The 22,566-nt window shown below is 42.7% G+C and overlaps 1 protein-coding gene across 2 annotated transcripts in view; it reads left to right on the top strand.

Annotated features, from left to right (window-relative positions):
• DAPK1 (death associated protein kinase 1) overlaps positions 1–22,566 on the top strand; it is a 391,735-nt gene that overhangs the window by 311,708 nt on the left and 57,461 nt on the right. For both annotated transcript variants that reach the window (XM_029617004.1, XM_029616996.1), the window contains exons 19-20: positions 3,517–3,594; positions 15,228–15,450. In XM_029617004.1, coding sequence (XP_029472864.1) covers positions 3,517–3,594; positions 15,228–15,450 — 301 coding nt within the window. The remainder of the gene's footprint in view (positions 1–3,516; positions 3,595–15,227; positions 15,451–22,566) is intronic.

Here is a 22,566-nt window from a genome sequence, read left to right as displayed (position 1 = left end):
GTTTAACCATTTAGGCCAGCCATCACAATGGCAGTCATTGGCTAGAGTCACAGGCTGTGTAAACTCCTTCCAGAACCCAGGGCGTATATACCCTGAATCTGGCCACTAGATGTTTCCACTGTGCGGTTTTTACTAGGACTCCCACTGCATGTGCTCTCTCCTGTCCAAGGATCAGAAACCAGGGACAGGAATGAAATCCAGATCTCCCATGTGATAGTGTGCAGCACTGCTACTGAACCAAGGGGCTATCCCCCAAAATAATTACAAATGGCTCCAAACTGCAATGGCTTGCCACTATCAAAGTTTTCCTCAGCCCAGGGTTTAATTTTGTATCATCTATAACCACTGCTTGATTAGGCGGGCTGTTTCTATACTAACTGTGGAAGCAGAGTATAAAGCCTTTTTCTGACGGACAACCACATTGCAATCTCTGCTTACCCAAAGTAAGGTGGCTAATGTTACTAACCCAGTGGTGAAAGTACCATACTATATAACTATTTTGAGGACTGAAACTAGCTTCTGGGGCTATGGTCTATAGTAGTGGATACAAAAATGCATCCAGTGTTTACTGTACATAAAATACAAAAGCAAATGCTGTACTCTGAGTTACGACTTCAAAACAGGTTTTCCTGTCTTTGCTTTAGTCAAATGCATTACTTTCCATCCTGTTACATTTTTCTTCCTTTTTTCTCTTTCTTCATATTTTCTGATATTGCCATTCTTAAGTGGCTTGCTTTTGTTTTGCCACAAACTGATGCTGTCAACGTTGATCAAACAAATGCAGCCTTTTGAACTGACTCAGCTGCATGCATGCACAGCCTCTTTCATATAGACTCAAACAGCTCAAGCTAGCCTTGAACGTTAATCTGCAAAGATTTTACATGTTGTGCTCCTTACTTAGAAGTTGCAGGTGGCAGAGGAGGGAGTTGTGTGTTAGATGTTTGTTTTTTGTTTTTTTATTACTTGTTTCTAAGCTTCAAGATCATCCATTTTGCAGCCATTTTCCCACCTTTCTCCCAGTTCCAGGTTGCATCCCAAGATGTACCTCTCAGGGTACAGTTTTATCTGCACTGTTTATCAAAAAGTATCACCAGTGCTAGCCATTGTATATGCTGGCACTTTTGTTTCTGAGCATGACATTTCACAGTGAATAAGGTAGACCTGATGATTTTAATGAGTGTTTGATAATTTAATGGTTCATTATCAAAATGACAGTGTGCAGTAAATGCATGAGGCATCCCTCTTACTGAAAAACCCGTGCAAGAGGGGGGAAAAAAACACAGGGAAGGCATGGCTTTGGGAATGCTTTCCAATACAATTTGTAGAAGGGGGTTTTGATGGGGGTGTATCTGGGAATGGGATGTGTGTGTGGGGGATTTGTTTTGTAGAGGAGAGTATTTTTGGGGGAAGTATGGCTGTGTAGGTTATGGGATGTATATGTTGTGTGTTGGGGATATGGATGCATTTGGGTGGGTAGTGGGTTGTGTGGGTGTAAATTCTGTGGGAGGGTTGTATCTTTAGTGGTGGTGTGGGGTGTGCTAGGTGGTATTGCTCAGTGTATTTGTAGGTGAGGGATTAGAGGGTAAGAATAAAGAAATGTAGTGGGAAGTGGCTTGGACAGTGTCTTTTGGCACCATCCTTCTCCATCTGTCTGTCATTTCCCTGTCTCTCTTTGCAAAATGGGGGCGTAAGCAAAAGTGCTGGAGGGCAGGTGTGTGGGGGTTGTGAGTGTAGGTGTGTGTGAGGGAGGTGGCTCTGACAATGCCTTTTGGTGCCATTCATCCCTAGCTACTTCAGTTATTTTCCCTTGTCTATCTGTCTGCCGTGTTGCTCTGTGCCAAAGTGCTGGAAGGTTGCGGGGAGGGCTTTTGAAATAGAGCCCTGGTCAGCATTCTGCAGGCTGTAACTAACGGTTTCCCATAGAAAGCAATGAATTTTCTTGGAAGCTCAGTTCTCTGAAAGTACTGACCCAAATGTTTCTCGTTTTCTAACTCATTTGAGACATTTACATTTTCATGTGTTTCAAACTTGGTGAGTTTCTGTCCTTTTTTTTGGAGTGTTATTGTACCTACAGATGGATGGACAGACATTGATCCTTTTAATATAATTCTTTCTAAAATGCCATATGTTGCAAAGTATAATGAATTTAAATGGAGATTCATAGGGAAAACTGGAAACCATTCCAAAAGCAGTTTTCTTACAGATATTAAAAAATCAGAAAGGGGGGGGGGAATTGATAGTACTTCCTCCTTGACTCAAAGCACCCCTCTCCACAATTATGCCATTTCTTTCTCACTGAGCTTGCATACCATCTAATTTACAGACACACGCATATACCTGCTTACATGCATAGCCACAGTCAGAGCCTCCAGTGACCTGTGGCAGATTTTTCAAGATTTTGCAGCATATTCTATGGCAGATTTTTCAAAATTGTGTGGCAAATTTGCATATATTTGCAATTTAAAATGTAACTTTTTGGGTTGGTTGTTTTTTTTACTTCATAAAAATAAAGTCCATTTCTGTATCCAGTTAATTTATTTGGCTCTTTATTAGAGGAAAAGGAATCTTACTGATTGGGGCTAGGGAGGAAGAGGTGAAAGAGATCTGGGAATTTTTATTTTCCTTAAAATATTTATATGCTGCAATATCATAAAATTCAATGCAGCTTACATAAATACATTCATAATACATAGAACCGAGCCTAAGCTGTCAAAGCATTCATTAAATCACCTTGGATCAAACCCCGGCCTCCTCTGCCGGGGCCTCCTCTGCCGGGGTTTGAGAGTTGTGCTTTGAGCCAGGTGGTTCGTAGAGCACCGTTCAGTCCCCGCAGGGGAAAAGGGAAGACAGGCCAGAGTGGCTGCAAGGCCCCACAGTCTTCCTCCTCCTGTTTTTAGGATTGGAGTGGGTGGGGGGGGGAGGGTTGCTCCATGTTTACTTCCAGGAAGGGAGAAGGACCGTTAGGGGAGTCATGCGCCATCTCTCTGCCGCCGGTGCTGCTCCTCAGAGAGGTCCCTTGGTCTCCCACAGTAATTTGGCCAAGATTGGCCAATTCTGCGGCTCTTACCACGGCTGTGGAATCGCAGGAGACCGGGAGGCCCTGGCCACAGTCCCTCTGCTATAATTTCTTGCTTTCACACGCCTTTATCTGTTTTTTTGCTCTCCCTCCATGATGTGTTCAGTTCTCCTCCTTTCCCCAAATTTCCTTGCTTTTTAGGCTCACCCCTGCCCCCCTCAGTTTTATTTTCTTTACTTTTGGCTCTTCTCTCCCCACAGCTGATAATGCTGTCTCCATTGAGCTGCTGGTGCACAGGCAGACGTGCAAGCAATTGACACATAGTCCTAAATGTTTTAGTAACTCTATATTTAGTAACACTGACTATATATACTCTTACCACAGAAAAACATTTTCAACCGTATCTGAAGTGGAAGTTGGGGGGGGATGGGAAGGAAAAACATTATACTTATACATCTTGAATATCGTCATTGAATATAAGCCCTTTTCTTATTTAACAGGATGGGAAAACAGCAGAGGATCTTGCCAAGGCTGAGCAGCATGAACATGTAGCTAATCTGCTTGCAAGGCTAAGGAAGGTGAGGATTCTGCATTCACATTTTCCATCTTGCCATAAAATTGCTTTTGGTGTATCTTACAAGAAGGGTCACCAGGCAGGAGGGTAAAACCTTGCAGGGGCTTTTTCATGACGTCTGTGTAGGGTTCCCTAGGCATGCTGGATTGCACAGTAAAATTTAATTTTGTTTGTCCCCTTGTTATTAACCAGTCATATAGTGGTGTCTGTACCCTGAGTGCCATGGTCCATGTCATAATGAAGATTTAAATATAGCTGCCTCTCTCTGTTACGTCATACTTTTTTTGTTTTGTTTGTGTGGTTCCCTGTCTGTGTGTTTCCAGAGAGATGTACAAAGTTTTGGGGTGATTATGAGCTATTTTATGTAGGCTTCCATTCTAAACATTTTCCTCCCTGTGTGATATGCAGCACCACATAGTAGCACTCTATGCTTTCAGCTGCCAGTCTGATAGGCAGGAAGCGTTTTGAGTGGCAGAGGTTGGTTATGGCTAAAACAAGGAGCTCTGGCACTGGAGCTCATCCTCAGAAGTTCTTAGGAGCCCTTACAGAAGCCCCTTCTCTCTTCCTCCTGCTGTCACTCAGGTAACAGGGGCCTCAGCTGTGCGATTTCATCTTGTACAGTGCCGGTGTCCCTAGACATTTGTGTTGTCACAGTAAAGCGTATTCTTTTCAGCCATTGCATTGTGCCTTGGATGCTTGAGTTGTTCGTCATTCAGCTCGAGTCCAGCAGTATCGTAATGTCCAGATTGAAGCGTAACCTGGGAATGTCTTGTGATGGGAAACTGTCTGGTGTATTTTCACTTATGTAGTGCCGAGTTATACCAGAATGCACTCTAGTACAAATCTGTTATAAACAAGTCTCAATGACTGTTAATACATCAGAGAAAAATCTGCTTTAGTGTGTGCCACTGTGGCAAAAAATTCAGAGCCCGATCCCACACATTGCTGTCTAGCATTCAGAGCATACTACCCCTCTCCTCCCGGTCCACTACCCCACAAACTTTGTGAGATTCGCTACAGTGTGTAGGATTGTCATTCTGCAGGGTTGCTAACATAGGCATAAAGTGAAGATGGGCTTTATTGTGCAACTTCTGGATTGAGGCTATCTTTGAGAGATTTTTTTCTTCAGTTTTTTAAAATGAATTATTTGAAGAGTATCTTTTTTTTTGTTTGTTGGCTTCTCTTGGAGTATTACAACCAAAAATTTGAAGACTAGTGAGCCTGTGCAAGGAAAGATTGCCGAAAATAGAACTGCAATTAGCAGTGGCACGTGAATTTACAACTGGCGCCAGCACCTCCTAATTTTAATGTCTCTCTTGGCTTGCAATTACTAAGCCTTGTCCTGTTCTGCTTACATGAGGGTTGATGTAATAAAATCCATACTGAAATCGCAGATTTTTCTGCACGGATTGTTTTCAGCGCTCATGGCAAAAATCAACAGCAGTGCAGGATGTAATAATGACCGCATATGCTAATTAGATAGGCGTATACAATCCACACACACCAAACAAATGCACCATAATTCACGCAGAAATGTGCGTTCATTGCCCTATGTAGTAAATCATGCAGACATCCGCACAGAAAACCACAGGAACACCTATCGGCACGTGAACACCCACAATTGATTCTCAGGGCGAAAACCTTTTCTTTTTTGAAAAAATGAATAAATTAGAGGTTCAGAAGTTGAAGTGAAGGTAGAGCAATATCTAACCCCTTCAGGATCGGACTCAGACTGCCGGCGAGAGTGTGAAATGCAGATCAGTGAAACTGCCTTCTCCCTACCAGTTCCGACCTCCATTTGGATCTGGGGGTGTGAGGGAGTGTGAGAGAGAGGGGTGCCTGTGAGGGGATAAGAGAAGGCTGCAAAGGTGTAGGCATGATGAGAGAATGGAGTGAAGGCTACTCTGGTTCTCCATGTGGTTGCCGCTGGACAAAATGGTGCCCTTCCCTTTTGGACTCACTTGGCTGGGGTGTGGCACGCCTTCACAGTTTGGTGACCAAGGCAGTTGCTTTTCTTGCTCATCCCATGCAACAGCCCTGGCTCTATTAGGTGTATGCAGCTCTACACATACGTACGAGAGACTGTCAAAGCTGCGGAAGGAGCAGGGCTAAAGAAGTGTAGCTATTGTCTTGTAATTAAAATGTAATGTGCAGTTTATGTACTCTGCATTTCTGTCATAACGTGTCCCCTGGATCTATGTTTGCAATTCCTTGCCTCGGATCCTGATCTTAGAACTGCTGGTGAAATACTGTTTATAGCCCCTGGGAGGAAAAGAAGCCCAGTGCTGTATCCATGGTGACATCTAGTGGTTGGCAACGAGAAATAAATTACTCTAAATGGTAACTCTTGCTACAGAGGCAGGTCTTGTATGTAGAAGTGAGAGAATTTTTGTGGTAATGACAAGTGTGTTTTAAATCAATTATTTAGCTAACAGTACGTACACTTTTTTTTTCCTCAGAAGGCAAGCAGATTGACTATAACCTAAGATTCAGGAAACTTTATTGACATGACAATTTGTGCATGTGTTGCTAAAGTAATCTATAATGTGATTAAAAACAAAGGAAATATAGAATAAGAACAGTAAAACAAAATTAGAATAAGAACAATTCCAGGATTCTAGTAGTGGTCAGTATTGTTTCTGGTCAGATTGTTTCTAGGCTACTGGCAAAATACAACATTTTATTTCCACAGCTGCTGTTTTCATTTTTTTTCTGGGAGATTTTATTTTCTGTGCCAGCTTTGGGAAATGGTTAACTTCACCACTTACCAATGTAAGCAGAGGAGTCTTAAGGCCACCGTATTCAAACTGTTGCAGGGTCGGGTTTCTGATTTCCAGAGTACAGGGCCTGGGCATTCCTGAGACTCGCAGAGGGGAGAGCCTGTTGCAGAGACCCTCACCAGATTTCTGCCTGAAAGCTGTCATTTTCCTAGGCATTCCCATTTCTATGGAACAAATTAGTCCAGTCTCTTAGGCTATTAGGAGATTTAACATTCTTTAGATACCAGTTAAAAATGTGACTGTGTCTCAGGGCAGCTTTTTGTGCTTGCAGTAAGGGGTGGAATGGAGGGGTGATTGGTAGTGAGTTGCTCCCTCCATCCCTTGAATGATCATATCTGGGTGGCTCTTAATTGAGGCTTGATATGGAAGCTGTAGCCTGGGACATCTACTTGAGATTTTAGGCGGGGGAACAGTGAGATGGGGAGAGGCAGTTTGGGATCCACTGAACTTGGCTGGAAAATGCTTCCTTTGAGTGGTAGTAAGAATAGTTTAGGGAGTGGTGCGGAGTTCATTTGGGAGCTTGTGGATGTATAGTTACAAAATAACATAGTAAGACAGCAGAAAAAGACCACATGGCCCGTGCCAACTGCCCAGCAAGTTTCATAAGGAAATAACCACCTCTCTTTGCAGGTTATTCCTATGTTTCTGTTTAGGGTAGTAACTGCCACTCCCAAGCTGGTTACCCTCAAGCCTTATGTTAAGGGTAGTAATATTTACAATCAGACATGCTGTTTGAACATGATTTGCTTTTGGTCTTGGCTAGCAGTCCTGTGCTTTTTATTTATTTGACATTTATAAATCGCTTTCCAGTTTTTACAATAAAATCTTCCAAAGCGATGTACAAAACAAATAACACAACGAACTTAAAATTATAATAAAATCATTTCCCTGATGTCTGCGTATCAGTATCCCAGACCACAATGTTGGGGCCCACCACCACCACCACCACTACCACTGTTGAATCAGAGAGCAATGCTGCAGTTACACAAAAGCATCAAGATCAGTTAATGGTAATAATGCCATGCCTTCTGATCAGGGGTAGTAACTGCCATGCCGTGTGTAATGCATGCAAATAAATCTCATGCATATTCATGAGGGATATCCTGAAACCCCGTCTGGCTGGGGGGCCCTGTAGGACCTGTTTGAGCACCCCTGCTCTAACCTTTAGGGATCCACAGTATTTATCCCATGCCCTCTTAAATTTGTTTACTATTTTCATCCTCGACACTTCCTCTGGAAGGGCATTCCAGGCCTCCAGTACCCTCTCCATGAAGAAGTACTTCCTGATGTTAGATCTGAGTTGTCCCTTATGGTCATTTCATGACCCCTAGTTCTACTGTTTCCTTTCCAACCGAAAAAGTTTGAAGTTCGCATCATTAAAATCTTTCAGGTATCTACCTTGAAACCTCCTGACTTCCAGAATATACATGTTCAGATCCTTCAATTTCTCCTCATTAGTCTTCTGATACAGACTCCACACCATTCTGATCGCCCCTCTGGCCTGCTACCATCCTGTCTATTCTTTTTGAGATACGGGCTCCAGAACTGAACACAGTAATGCAGGTGAGGCCTCATCAAAGACCTGTACAAATGCATTATAACTTCCTTTTTCTTACTGGTTATTCCTCTCTGTGCAGCCCACCTTTCTTCTGGCTTTAGCTACCACCGTGACACATTGCTTTTGCTGTCTTCAGATCACCAGACACTATCACCCCAAGGTCCCTCTCCCAGTCCATGCACATTAGTGTTTCACCCCCCCATCACATTTTTTTCCTGCAGCGAGTTAGGGTCAACTGTTTTGACCAACAAGAGAGAGATTTCCGAACTAGTGGATCTGATTTTGGACAAGTTGATATGCTCTTCTGGGAAGGCAATTTACAGAGATTGTCAACTGATTTAATCCAGTTCACATCCAGCAGATGAAAATCTCCAGTGAGCAACACTTCTTCCACCTTTTGCATGTCTTCGATCAGATCTCTGTCTAATTTTTCTGTTTGAGTTGGGTGCCTGTAGACCGCCCCATAATGCTTCTTCCCTACCCCATGGCCCTTGCGTTTCAGTTGCTTTGATATTGTTTTTGACATAAAGAGCTTCTACTTCCCCCCCCCCCCCCCACCCCCTTTTCTGTCGTTCCTTAAGTTATAGCCTGAGATGGTTGTATCCCCAATTATGAGACTCTGTGAACCATGTTTCTGTAACAACAATGTTCACGTCCATCTCCACCATTAAGGCCCTCAACTCTGGGATTTTATTTCCCAAGCTTATGAGCATTTGTGGTCATAGCTTTCCAACTTTTCTCCCTTGATTTGATGCTCTTCGTAGTCATCTTTTCTGCTTTTTTGAGCTGATTGACTTTTTCACCTCCCACTTCCTGTATTGCTTGGGGGTTATATGCCAAATTCATTGGCCACCACTTGCCACCCCCACCCTCTAGTTTTGGTTCTAATCTAATGTGTTATGTTGTGTAATGTATTTTTTATTATTCTATGCCCTGTTTTGAGTGCTTTTGTAAAAGGACAAGTTAGATAACAAATAAATGAAATGATCATTTGTTGTATCTTTTGTATTTTGCACAGTACAAGAGGAAATGCATTTTCTTTCTATTATAATGCAGTACTAAGGTCTTATATAGCTTATCAACTGTACATGGTTGAATACTTGCATACTATTTTGGAAGAAATTACAAAATTTGTTAATTATCGTGGGAGAAACAAATCTCACACCCTTATAGAGAAAGTGACACGTATAATTTGGATGAGCTAAGATGTTTTTGAGACATCATCAAGAGACTGCAATGGCCATAAACACTCAGGCCATCATAGCTGTGAGCTTAAGATCTTTGTGTCGATATGCAGGAAAGGCTTGCTAACATGCCAAGCCACAGTGAAAATCTCTTTGGAAAGAAGTTCAAGGAAGTAGTGGATATCCTAAAAGGACTGAATCTTCACAGACCCTCTTAGCTATCAAATCTGAGCTTGCTTACCACCCTAAGGACACCAGAGTGGTTTCCTAAAGAAGCTGCCTCTTGGAGGAAGAAAACAGAACTCAAGAGCTCAGAACCTCCATGAAACCAGCGTTGGAGTTTTAACTGGATCTCAGATTTAGCTGTTTCAGTTTCTATTCCAGATCATCTCCCTGTGTGAGAAAAGGCTGACATTTTTCACAATTTGTTGCCCCATACCACTGCTGGGTCTTTCAGATCATAATGGACAGTTGAATTAAATCAATTGACAATCTCTGTAAATTGCCTTCCCAGAAGAGCATATCAACGTGTCCAAAATCAGATCTACTAGTTCGGAAATCTCCTTTCTCTTGTTGGCCAAAGCAGTTGACCCTGACTTGCTGCTGGAAAAAAGATTGGATTTTTACCCAGGTACTTCCTGATCTCCAAAAGACTGGAGGATTCAGACCTGTGCTAGACCCGAGGACCATGAATACATTCCTAAAAAAGAGAAAAGTTTGTTTTTCCTAGACACTGTTCTTCTACTCTTAAACTAAGGGAACTGGCTATTTTCGTTAGATTGCAGAGACCTACACTCAAGTCATAAGAGAGATATAAGATTTGTGGTAGCAGCACTGCATCTCCAGTACAATATACTGCCTTTTTGCCTGTCAGCTCAGTGAGTTTCTGCCAAATGTCTAGCTGTTGTTGCAGCTTGATTATGAAGACTAGTTGGTTCATGTGTTTCTCTGCCTGGACAATTGATCAAGAACACATCTTGGTTGGAGGAAAAATCAATGTAAGTCACTATCCAAGTTCATCATGAATTAACCTAAATCTGGAGGAGGCACCAGAAAGCCAGCCCTAAGATGGCTAGCTGATTCTTTTACTCTTGCTTCCTGGGATAAAATCCTTTGGCTTCTTTTTCATACCTTTTTCAGATTATTTTTTTGAATCCTTGACATGTCACTTCCTCCTTGTTGATCCTGGGGTGTCTTTTTGCTGGGCCTGGTGTCTTGAAAGCCAGGAGTGTTGCACAGATGAGAAGGCCCGATTTGGGATGGCTCATGCAGCCAGCACTTGAGTGAGGTTCATTGAGGCAGTGCTGCAGTTTGAAAAGGAGCAACTGCTATTAGATTTGGCTGCCGGGGGAGAGGCCTAAATTGCTCATGGTTTTTCTGACTGTTGGGTAGAGTATTTGCTGTGGCAGGATGGCAGTGACGGGATGTTCGAGCTGCTGTGTGGAGGGACTGATTGGTCTAGGACAGTGGTTCTCAACCCTGTCCTGGGGACCCCCCAGCCAGTCGGGTTTTCATGATATCCATAATGAATATGCATGAGAGAAAATTTGCATGCACTGCCTCCATAACATGCAAATTTTCTCTCATGCATATTCATTGTGGATATCATGAAAACCCGACTAGCTGGGGGGTCCCCAGGACAGGGTTGAGAACCACTGGTCTAGGAGGTGACCAGAAGAGTGCTCCCGTGAAGTATTGTTGTCATTCCTATTCTCTTCTTGGTGCTGTATGGAAGTTGACATTTTCTCATGCTAAAATACATTGTGCTTTCTTTGTTTGTGGATTCTTATCTACATTTTTTCAGTTGGTTTTGGCCTGGGTTGTCTCTGGGATTTGAAAGCCTGATGAAGATTCTTGATCAAGGGAATTTATGCTCTCTTGGAAACCTATTTTTTCGGGACATTTGCTCTTTTTCTTTGCTGGTCAATTTCTGTTCCCATTTCTGCATCTTGATGAATATGGAGCAGAAACCATCTTATGAAGCTATTCTTGCTAAATTTAATATATTAACAAGAAGATCCACAGATCAAAATGAAGCGCCCACTGTTGTGTCAGGAACTAAATTGCTTTTGGATTCTATACAGCTGATCTCTGAACTTAAGGAAATTAAGATGCTTTACTGTGAGGTTAATAATGCTATTACTGGTCCTAAAAAAGTCAAAAACTTGTGTCTCAAAACAAAATTAACATTGGTGAACAGATTGATTCTATGTAAAAGAATGAAGAGTGTGGAAAAATTGTCTAAAGAGCTTAAAGAGTACCAAGATGTTTGAAAACCACCAGAGAAGAAATATGAGTTCTTGGAGTCCCTGAATTGGACAAAAATGAGGACAGTGCTAAGTTAATGATATATTTCAGACCTGTGTTCTGGGTTTGGAGAGTGACTTAGTAAATTTGACAAAGCACACAAGGTCAGGAGACTAGCCTGAAGATCATAGATACCAGAGGGTTATGTCGCTTGCTTGCATTATTTTGAAGACAAATGGTAGATTCTTTATTATATTAGGAATAAAGATGGCTTGGATTATAAAGGTTCCCGGAGTGGAAGTTACTATCCTTAGCAGATTTGGCATGAGGATAACCTGCAAGGAGCAGCCGTTACTACCCTAAACAACTTGCTGGGCATGCTGCTTGGACCTCATGTGTGGTGGTGTTTTTTCTGCTGTCATTTACCTTGTAACTATGTAAAGATAAAAATATTCCAGGACTTGTTGCAGTACACTTTTGAAAGGAAGACAAGTTTTAGACCTCTGACATCCTTGTTGAGGGACAAAGAAATAAGATATTGCTGGGGCTTCCCCTTTGTGTTGCAATTTACATGTGATGGAAAGGATTATTACTGAGCTGGAGGAATGCAGGGCCTACAGAGCTTGAGGGATTGGAGATCTCCCCCAGAAGGAGGCAACACAACCACAGGAAGAAATTGAGATTTTCTTCTCCGGAACATTCTGATGCAGAAATGGAACAATCTGCACCTGACCGATTAATGCTTAGTTGCACTGGATTGTGATTTTGAGTTACAGCCACGACTAATATCAATTATATTGTAGAGTCCTGTTTGCTGTTTTTCTTAATTAAATTTAAGCAAGGAGCATTTGTGCTAAGATACACAAACATAAATATGTGCTGCCCTGCATAAATTTCTACCTAAGTGGGAGTGATTATGTATATTGGGGGGAAGATACTGGTTGTATGGGGAGTATGTATTTTTCTGTCAACTTGCTCTTTGCTTTCTCCCTATGATTTTTCTTATTTTGTAGTGGAAGTGGTTATCTTATGTTAGTATTGTATGATTTCTCTTATTAGGGGTTTGCTGGGGGGGCGGGCCTGCGAATTGGTTCAGTCTTTTCTTAAAATTTAGGTAGGGTTTCGTTGCCTTTTGTGCATACTCTACTCTTTTCAGTAAGAGGTACGATCTGGGCCTGTCTCTTTTTTTTTTTTTTTTTTGATGGGACTAGCAAAGGTTTGAGAGCGGTATTCCTTTTCCAAACTTTGATATCAGGCTGGATCCACATGTCAGGCTTGTTACCTTTGCTTCTAGGCTATGGGGAGTGTGGATTTTATTTTTGTTTTGTGGTTTGGTTTTTCTTTTTTTTAATGGGGTTCAAAGTTGTGGGGATGTTACAGTGAAAATGTCTAAAGCTTTTGAATTTTCTTGCTGTTGAATGAGAAGGAGCTTAACTCAGCTATTAAAAGAAGTATGCTCCTCAGAGATGCTTCAGACAGGGTGAAGGCCTCCCTTCAGCTGGAAGACTACATACTCTGTTCTCCCTTACTATGGCCGTATTGCTGCTGCAGAGCTGTGTTATGTTTGCTTTCTCTTTCCCAGTAACCTTGTGAGCTTAGCACAAGTTCACCAGTATCCTCAAAGCCTCTTATGGTATCATAGAAATCTTTGCAGATTTGGGTAGGGGGAGAGAAAAAAACTCAGAGGTGAATTTAAAAGTAAATATCTTCCGGAAAGTTGCCCCTAAATTTTCGATAGTGGTATTTGCCAGCTTCCCCAAGTTTTCTCTTTTTACTCTGCGTGGAACCATTTGTTTGTAAAACTTCATTTCTACATACTGAAGTTGCAGAGTGGCAACAAACAAAACTTGAAAGGGGCCTCCATGAAAAAATAACGCAACCTAAGCTTGTTAGCTTGGTAGTAGAATATGGAAGAAATTGGAAAAAAGTGTTAACAGTTTAGGGCTGCTTAATCGTGTGTTTGCATAAACGACACTGGTTGAGAAGTTAAATTCTGGCACAGTGAAGAGCAACTGCAGTGTTTAGTTTCTGGGAACATAACAGTGAATGATGGCAGATAAAGTCCATCTGCATTATCTGTTCTGGCCAGCTGAGATTCTTAATATCTCTGTTTTTGGTAGATTAGTATGTAACATTACATACACAAACTAAAATCAGCTCTGCTCCCCTCCCTTTTTCCCTGTCACCCCAAATCCATGTCTTAACTGATCTCTCAACCCTTTCCCACTATTGGCCTCCATATATGTTCCAAGCACGTCCAAAAACTGTAATGCTGCTGGGTTTCACCACCTCCACTGGTAGGTGTTTTCAGGTCTTGTTTTCCTCTTTGATTCTTACAAGATCAGTATTTAATCTAGTACCCTGATTCCCTTTCATATTGTGTTAGCAAATTTTGTAACAAAGCCAACAGAGTTAATGAGGGTGCTGTACAAAAACATCTGGCTTCCCATGCTTATTGATATTTGGGTTTAAGCTATAGTCACTCCATGCAGCTTATCCCATGTCATCTTCGAAACCTGATGCAAACCCACCACTGCTATTTAGGATTGTAACAGCTACTCTGCAAGTTATGCCATGGCTTCTCTACCCTCCTGATAGATGAGCATACAAGATCATATACCTAATGCAACACTCAACCTCTCATCACTGAGCTTTATAATAATCTAAACAGTTAGCAAAACTAAGGCCACTTCCCAAATATTCAGACTTCTGAGTTCCTGTGGACTTAACAGACCTATACCCATCCACCGAAAACCTGCCAGCACTGACCTTGTTGGATTCTGAGTAATTGAAGTCTGCTGCTGTCAATGTGGCTACCGGATGGCCTACAATAACACTAGGTCATCCTTCCATTCTCTGCATTTGTTTCGTCCTTTTCACAGTTCCCCTTGTCTCTGCTCTCAAGGGAGTGAAGGACAAGTTAATACTGTACTTCCCCCAACCTGTTTGTAACTGTCATAGAATCTGACAGCAGATAAGAGCCATCTAAGCCCATCTGATCTGCCCATTTCCACAGCTGGTACAGTGCCATAGACTCCAACTGTCTCTGATGTTCCCTTCTCACCTCTTTGCTACTGGGGATCCTCTGTACTCTTCCTGTATTTTTTTTATTTCAGTTACTTCCCTTAGGAGAGAGTTATTCTATGCATCCAGCACCCTTTTCATAAAGAAACATTTTCTGATGTTACTCCTTACTCTTCCACCCTGAAGTCTCACTGGTGTATATGTACTGGGTGTGGAGAGTGACTCAAGTGCTGCAACAGAGCAGAGTTTTTCAGCAGTGGTTGGAGGGCAGAAACTGGGTGGTGTCATTCTTCATAGCCCATCACAGCAATGCTGGCCAGTTGATGGGATGATGGCATTTGTATGTGCAGGAAAGTTTGTGCAAATGTATCCATTCTGATTGCTTTGCTTTAGCCAAGCCACTGGTTTAGATGTATTTTATGAACTTCCCAGGTAAGTTCCCTGTGTCAGCATGCTTTGCAGTATGTTTTAAGTATAGTGGGCCCAGTTCAAATCTTGGGTTTTGGGGATGGTGTCGAGCAAAGACACAAACTGTAGTGCAAACATTCATATGTAGTGGAAGAGTGCTTATAGTTTGCAAGTTGAGTGGAAGGCCCTAGCACTAATTAATTCTGCCCCTTCATGAAATGATGGAACATTCCTTTTCTAGGTCATAACTGGGGCTTAGCCTTCCATTTAGCTCTTTTCCAAATGGGCTGCTTTTCTTCTATTATGCTTATATTTTATTTTTGTGTGGGGGTTGGGAAAAGGATATCTTCCTTGCACAGCAGGCTGGATGGATTTAAGCATAGTTTTATCTATTGACATTTGTACCTGTGACCATCTTCTTGTGCTTCAATGCTAGGATGCACACAGAGGGCTCTTTATCCAGCAGCTCAGACCTACCCAGAGTCCGCAGCCACGCATCAAGCTGAAGCTGTTTGGCCACACCGCCTCAGGGAAGACCACCCTTGTAGAGTCTTTGAAGTGCGGCCTCCTCAGGAGCTTCTTCAGGAGGCGCCGGCCCCGGATATCGTCCACAAATTCCACCAGGTTCCCACCTTCGCCACTCTCTGCTAAGCCCTCAGGTATGTATTCGCTCTGCCAGCACCCAGAAGCTCAGCTGACCTGGAGCAAGATAAACATGGTGAAACATGGCCTTTTGAGTTTTGTGGGGAAAGGGAAGGGAGGATATTTGGTGACTTTCCATGATTTACTGTGTTTCATTTTTCCATAACTTTATTTTGCATTTCTTATCCTTTGTCCACATCTGCCAGTGTTCAGATTTGATAAGGCATATACTACTAGGAGCAGTTACCTGTATGTCTAACATGGGAATCGTGGCTTCTTTCTAAAATGGTCTCTAGTGCTATAAAATAACTTTTTATTCTTTAGGGTACTGTTTATTTTAGAATATTTTAATTTTCCTTTGAATTTTTAAAGATATATTGCATTTAAACCCATTGCCTAGTAAGAAATGTTTTTCATAAGTTCTCTGATGCCTGCGAATTGTTGCTTTGTGTTCCATGGCTTTCAATTCCTTTGTGATTAATCCATTATTTCCCTTCATTCCTCTGAAATTCTTCCATGCAGGAAACAAGAGCAGGATCTAGGGGTGATCATATCTGATCTCCAGGTAGCCCAACAGGTGGATAAGATGATGGTAATAGCCAGAAACATGTTTAACTGCTTAGGGAGGGGAATGGTCAACAGAAAAAAGATTATACTGCCCCTTTATAAGTCCTAATACAAAATCATTGTGCACAATTCTGGAGACCTTACCTTCAAAAGGTTATAAACTTAAATGAAGTTGATCCAGAAGTGGCTACTAAAATGATCAGTGGTCTTTGTAAAACAAATGGGGTCAGACTTAAAGATCTAAACATGTATATCCTAGAACAGCGGTTCTCAACTGGTGTGTCGCCAAGCACCGGCAGGTGTGTCGCAGCTCCCAGTGTCCCACTGCCCCGCTTGTGCTTCCCTTCTCACCAGGGGCGGGGCTGAAGAGTGGAGAGAGGTTGCGTGCCGCCGCTGGTGGCTGAAGAGTGGAGAGACCTGTACGCTGCCGCCGGAGACCAGGCTGGCAGGGCCGAAGAGCAGAGAGACCCTGCGCACCGCTGGAGGCCAGGCCGCCGGCTGCTGATAAGCGGAGGCCAGGCTTATTGGGCCAATGAGAAGAGGCTCCATGTGAGCTTGTGTGTGTGAGATAGAATGGGTGCTTGGGTGCGTGAGTGGCAGCTTTGTGTATGTGGTACAATGGATGCATGAGTGGCTGTGTGTGTGTGTGGTTGTAAGTGACAGAGTATGTGTGAGCTTGTATGTAAGTGACAGAGCATGTGTGTGATTGAGAGAGACTGGTCAGGGAGGTGACTGTGTGTGTGTGTGTGAGGAAGAGATACTAGTTAGGGAGGTTACTGGTCTGTGTGAGACAGAGACTGTTTGTGACTGGTTGTGGGCCCTAAGGAAGAGGACTGTGAGGACAGAGCTTCAGCAGCCCTTGCTGCTTCTGGTGTGTGCTATTGGCCTGGAAGGGAAAGGTGTAGGAGAGTTACTGGAGAGGGTAAGTAAAGGCAGCTTTTTAAGTTTATTTTTCTTGATTGACTGCCATTTTAATTATTGGGTATTATGTGATATCTGCTGTTTTGAAATATTTTATTGATATTTGGACAACTTTTAATTTTTATGAGTTTTTAATTGTTGGATGTTCTGTTCATCAGCTGTTTTGTAACATTTATTAGTATAGTTTTACAATTATTTCTAAGTGGGTATCTATCTATAGCAGCTTGGCTTGCTCTGTTTTCCTAATAGGAGGTGTATTAGTGTTTAGGGCCTGGTTAAATATTTGTAGTGGTAAATTACTGGCTTTTCTTAAGGAGGGGTATTGTGCTTGCCAGTAAAGAGTTTGCTTTGCTTTTACTGAGATGTCATCAGATCCAGAATACCTTTTTTTGTATGGTGAGCTGTACGGGTAATGACATGGTTGTGCTCTGCACTCATTTTTGGGGGTCGAGGGGATTCCTGAGGATGCAGGATGCATATTTACATTTTGCCCCGTGACGGTAACATGTTCAGTTTGTCAGGCATGTGAGCACAATCTGTCAGATGTGTCCCGGCCGAAAAAAGGTTGAGAACGACTGTCCTAGAGGAAAAGCGCAGGATTGGGGAGATATGATAAAGATATTTAAATACCTCTGAGGTATGAATGCATAGGTAGTGATCCTCTTTCAAAAAAGACTGGAAGAGGGGTCATTTTATTTTAAAAAATATATATATATTTCATGCTCATATCCACAATTCAAGGCATACAAGGGTGAAAGAAGGGAAACTGAAGTCATTTAAGGAAGTATGTTTTATGTATAGAAAAGGTGATGGATGCATGGAACAGCTTCCCCGGTGGAGGTGGCATGTGGTGGAGACAAGAACAGTATCTGAGCTCAGGAACGCATGGGACAAGTACAAGAGATCTCTGAGGGACTGGTAGGGACTAGACAGCTGAGCAGTTGTGTGGATAGACAGTCTAGATAAGCCATATGTTTTTCTGCTGTCCTGCTCCTCTGTTTCTGTGAAACAAAAAGCAAATTTAGTGGAAAAACTGCAGTCTTATTTGTGCTGCAGTACTTTACAGTAAATTAAAAGGTTTAGTTACACGGATTGTTTTATGTATGCTTAAAAAAAATAGACCATCAAAGAGTGAGGCAACTACTTAATTTGTCTGTATGATGTGAAGATTTTGATAATTGCTAATAATTTAATCAACTATTTGCAAAAACTAGAAAATGATTTAATTCAATTACAGACCCAGAATGAATGTCCGGTTATATTTTGCGCTGTGCTGATATCACAAATCATTTTGTGCAGAGCATGTGAATTAATTCCTGGGAATCTAGTTGAGCAGAGAGCAACTGGCCTAATAAGATGGACATTTGTCCAGTCTTGACTGGGCCTGCATGGCACTGCAAGGATGCACGGGCTGACTGGGGAGGATGCCTCTCTCTCTCCCCTAGTCCTTTGGACTGTCGCATAGATCGCCTGCTGTGACCCCCGTTCCTTTTTTTTCTTTTTTTTTTATCTCGCACTATAGAAAACACAGGCACTCGCTGGTGAATTCACAGAACAGCTGCCGACTGCTGCAGTAGTGGGCAACTGTTTAACTGGCATCACTTGCCCAGCACCAGAGCTAATAGGTTGTATGGTAAAGGCCAGATTCAAACCCTATTAACCCTCATTTTGTCAGCCAGAGGAACTTAATATAGTGATCTGGCCAGTGTGATTTCCAGCATGTAAAGCCTTCTCTTGGTATTGGAATAAAAGGTTAGAAATAAGCTCAGTCTTTTAGAATAAAGATGTATTCCCTAACATTTCACCTTTATGACAGGAGTCGGGGTTTTAAAGTTTAATTCCTTGTATGTACAGAGATGTGTCGGTCACACCCCATTCTCATCCCTCATTTTGGGTACCATGGTTGTAGTAAAGCGAGTAATAAAAACCTTAAGTAAGACAGATTAAAACAAAAAAAACCCAGTGCCAGAAAAACAGCAACATTTAAACACTGAGCATACAGAACTCTCCACCTGCACCCTCCTCCTCTCCAGGCAGGAGTCTGCATATGCTGCAAAAGCACTTTATTGCCGTTCTTCCTCGCCACACCTGCTTCCTGGATCCCTTGAGCCAGAATCCCAAAACTGAAATCTTAGAAACTCATTTATTCATTTGCACAGTTTAGTGCTGGGGGAATTCTGCAGTCCTGTGGAGCGCAGAATTGCCAAATTCTGTGCAGAAAATAGCAGAGGAGACCCCAGCATGCCGTGAACGGAATGCGTGAAGATGAAGGCCCATGTGTGCCATAGGATGCGCAAAGATGAAGGACCCATCGCGTGCCATTCGAGACAAAGATGGAAGGCCCCCATGTGCCGCAAATGGAGTGTGCTCTGCCCGTGGCAAAGATAAAGGTCCCGTTGAGAGAGAGAGTGGGTGTGGGGGAGGGGAGGGTGAGAGAGAGCATGGGAGGTAAGGGAGGGGGGGGATGCTTGAGTGTGGGTTTCAGAGAGAGGGAGCCTATACGAGGAGATTGTGAAGGAGTATGTAGGTGTGTGAGAGATTGGGAGCTTGTGTGTATGCGAGGGTGCTAGTCTGTGTGAAGGGATTGTGTATGTGCGAGAGAGAGAGCCTTTGTGAAGGAGTGCGTGAGAGAGAGACATAGCCTGTGTGAGGATGTATGCGTGAGAGAGAAAGGGAGCTTGTGAGAGTGTGCATGCAAGAGAGAGGGCCCTGTATGAGGGAATGTGTGTGTGAGAGCGTGAGGGAGCCTGTATGAGGATTTGTGCATGTGTATTAGAGAGGGAGGGACAGAGGGAGCCTGTGTGAGGGGCAGTACTGAGAACGGGGTCAAACTCTGGGACTGGCGATAGAGTGGAAGGGGTTGAACCTAGAGATGGAGGGGAGAGATACTGGCAGGTGGAGGAGTTGGGGCCTGAGAGGGCAAAGTGGCCAGGGGAGTAGGGAGAGCGAGTAGAAGGGACACACTTACAGTGAGTTCTAGGGAAATTCTGCTCAAAGTATTTAAAATTCTGCATCTCTAAGTAATAACTTTTTTCTGTATTAATTTAAAATGTAATTATTTAAAGACTGTCAGGTAAATTGTTATTTTGGCCAATATAAATTTTGCAGAATTTTAAGTTTTTATGCGCAGAATTCCCCCAGGAGTAACAGTTGTTTGAAATTGGTTCCTCAAACTAGAATATAGCAGGTAAGGATGTACCGGGCTTCTCATATAAACCGAATAATTTAATTTTGCTTAGTGAGTGCTGTATGTGGGGTATGAGTACAACCACTGTTTTCATTTCTCTAGGAGATGAAGCCTAAAACCACTCCCCACCCCCCTCCCTCCCTCCCTTTAAAAGTACTTGATCACACATCTTTGGAATCGAATCTTGTACTTATATTTGTTGCCAGTCATAAACCTTTTGAGGGCTTGATTTATCCAGTCATTTTTCATAAGTAGAAAATGGGCAAGATGTGTTTATTTTTCCCAGAAATTTAGTAGTGTTACTACAACAAATGAGAGAAAGTTGTGGAAAATTCACCACTTAAATTTTTCTGGGTAAACATCTGGGTTTATTTTGGTGGACAGAAACCAGAAGCATGAAGCACCACCCGGCCCCCTCCTATGAAGGCCTAGGGGGCCGGGGACAGGTAAAGAGGACTAAAGGCTGTCCTGAGGGGTGTGGGTGGATAATTCAGCATCAGGAGTTGTGGAGGAGCTCAGGCCATTCAGTAATTCTGTGAGACCAAAACCAAATTCTGCATTTTGGGTGTTTACTTTCTGGTGTAATGCTATAGAAACCAGCTGATTTCTAGCATGTCTTTTACTTTTCAGATAGGGATATCCCATAATTTAGTAGTTTCCCCACCCCCCAGTTAAAAACTAAAAATTGGTTTAAACTGAAAATGAAAGCCCCCCCCCCCCCTCTTAAAAACGGGAAGTCAAGGGGAGGGAGGTTGTAATCAGCGTGTGGTGTTACGTAGATATGGTACAGCTGTAATATCAAAGGTCTGAAGGAAAAAGTATGCAGTATTAGCTGTGGACCACTAGAGGTCAATATTTCATCAATTTATTTTTTAGTCTACTTTCCAAAGAAAACAAGGCTTATGAGATGGGCACTGGATGTCCCTCTAATTTTTGTTTGGTGTCCTGTCCATGCCAGATTTTCAGAACACATGAAGGACTCTCACAGGGGTCCGGATCCCTAAATGCCAGGGCCACTCTTACCTATAGCCACTGCATGAGCTCACAGGGCTACCCCTATGACTATTGGCCAGTGCCCATCTCGGGTAGCAGAAAACAGCCCTCTACTTCCTGATCCAGCACCTCCCTTCCAAGAAAGCGTTTACAGGGAACAGGAAGGGGGAAGGGATCCTGGAGAAGACAAAAACACAAGTAATAAGCATAGCAAAGGGCCGCTTTGCTACCTAATCCAGCCCTCCCCTTCTGTCTCGCAGGGACAATAGGGAAGGTGTAAGCTTGGAGCAGACACTGCAAAGGCAAGAATAACCAATTTTGCTCCCCAATCCTGCCCCTCCTTTTCTTGTTCACCCCTTCCTGTTTGCAGGGAGCAGGAAGGGACTGGTGAGGCTGGAGTGGACACCAGAGCAAACAATTCAGTTTTTGTCTGCACATTTTGTTTCTAATTAAGAACATAAGAAAATGCCATACTGGGTCAGACCAAGGGTCCATCAAGCCCAGCATCCTGTTTCCAACTGTGGCCAATCCAGGCCATAAGAACCTGGCAAGTACCCAAAAACTAAGTCTATTCCATGTTACTGTTGCTAGTAATAGCAGTGGCTATTTTCTAAGCCAACTTAATAGCAGATAATGGACTTCTCCAAAAACTTATCCAATTCTTTTTTAAACACAGCTATACTAACTGCACTAACCACATCCTCTGGCAACAAATTCCAGAGTTTAATTGTGCGTTGAGTGAAGAAGAACTTTCTCCGATTAGTTTTAAATGTGCCCCATGCTAACTTCATGGAGTGCCCCCTAGTCTTTCTATTATCTGAAAGACTAAATAACCGATTCACATCTACCCGTTCAGACCTCTCCTGATTTTAAACACCTCTATCATATCCCCCCTCAGCCATCTCTTCTCCAAGCTGAAAAGTCCTAACATCTTTAGTCTTTCCTCATAGGGGAGCTGTTCCATTCCCCTTATCATTTTGGTCGCCCTTCTCTGTACCTTCTCCATCGCAATTATATCTTTTTTGAGATGCAGCGACCAGAACTGTACACAGTATTCAAGGTGGGGGTCTCACCATGGAGCGATACAGAGGCATTATGACATTTTCCGTTTTATTCACCATTCCCTTCCCAATAATTCCCAACATTCTGTTTGCTTTTTTGACTGACAATTTCAATGTGTTATCCACTATGATGCCTAGATCTTTCTTGGGTGGTAGCACCTAATATGGAACCTAACATTGTGTAACTATAGCATGGGTTATTTTTCCCTATATGCATCACCTTGCATTTATCCACATTAAATTTCATCTGCCATTTCAATGCCCAATTTTTCAGTCTCACAAGGTCTTCCTGCAATTTATCACAATTTATCACATCCAGCATCCTCTCTATAAAGAAATATTTGCTAAGATTACTCTTTAGTCTACCTCTTTTCAACCTCATCTCATGAGCCCTTGTTTTAGAG

This window comes from Rhinatrema bivittatum, chromosome 1, assembly GCF_901001135.1.
Source record: "Rhinatrema bivittatum chromosome 1, aRhiBiv1.1, whole genome shotgun sequence".
Lineage (NCBI taxonomy): Eukaryota > Metazoa > Chordata > Amphibia > Gymnophiona > Rhinatrematidae > Rhinatrema > Rhinatrema bivittatum.
Note: the sequence above shows the minus strand (reverse complement) of the source record. Positions and strands in the feature narration are given on the sequence as shown.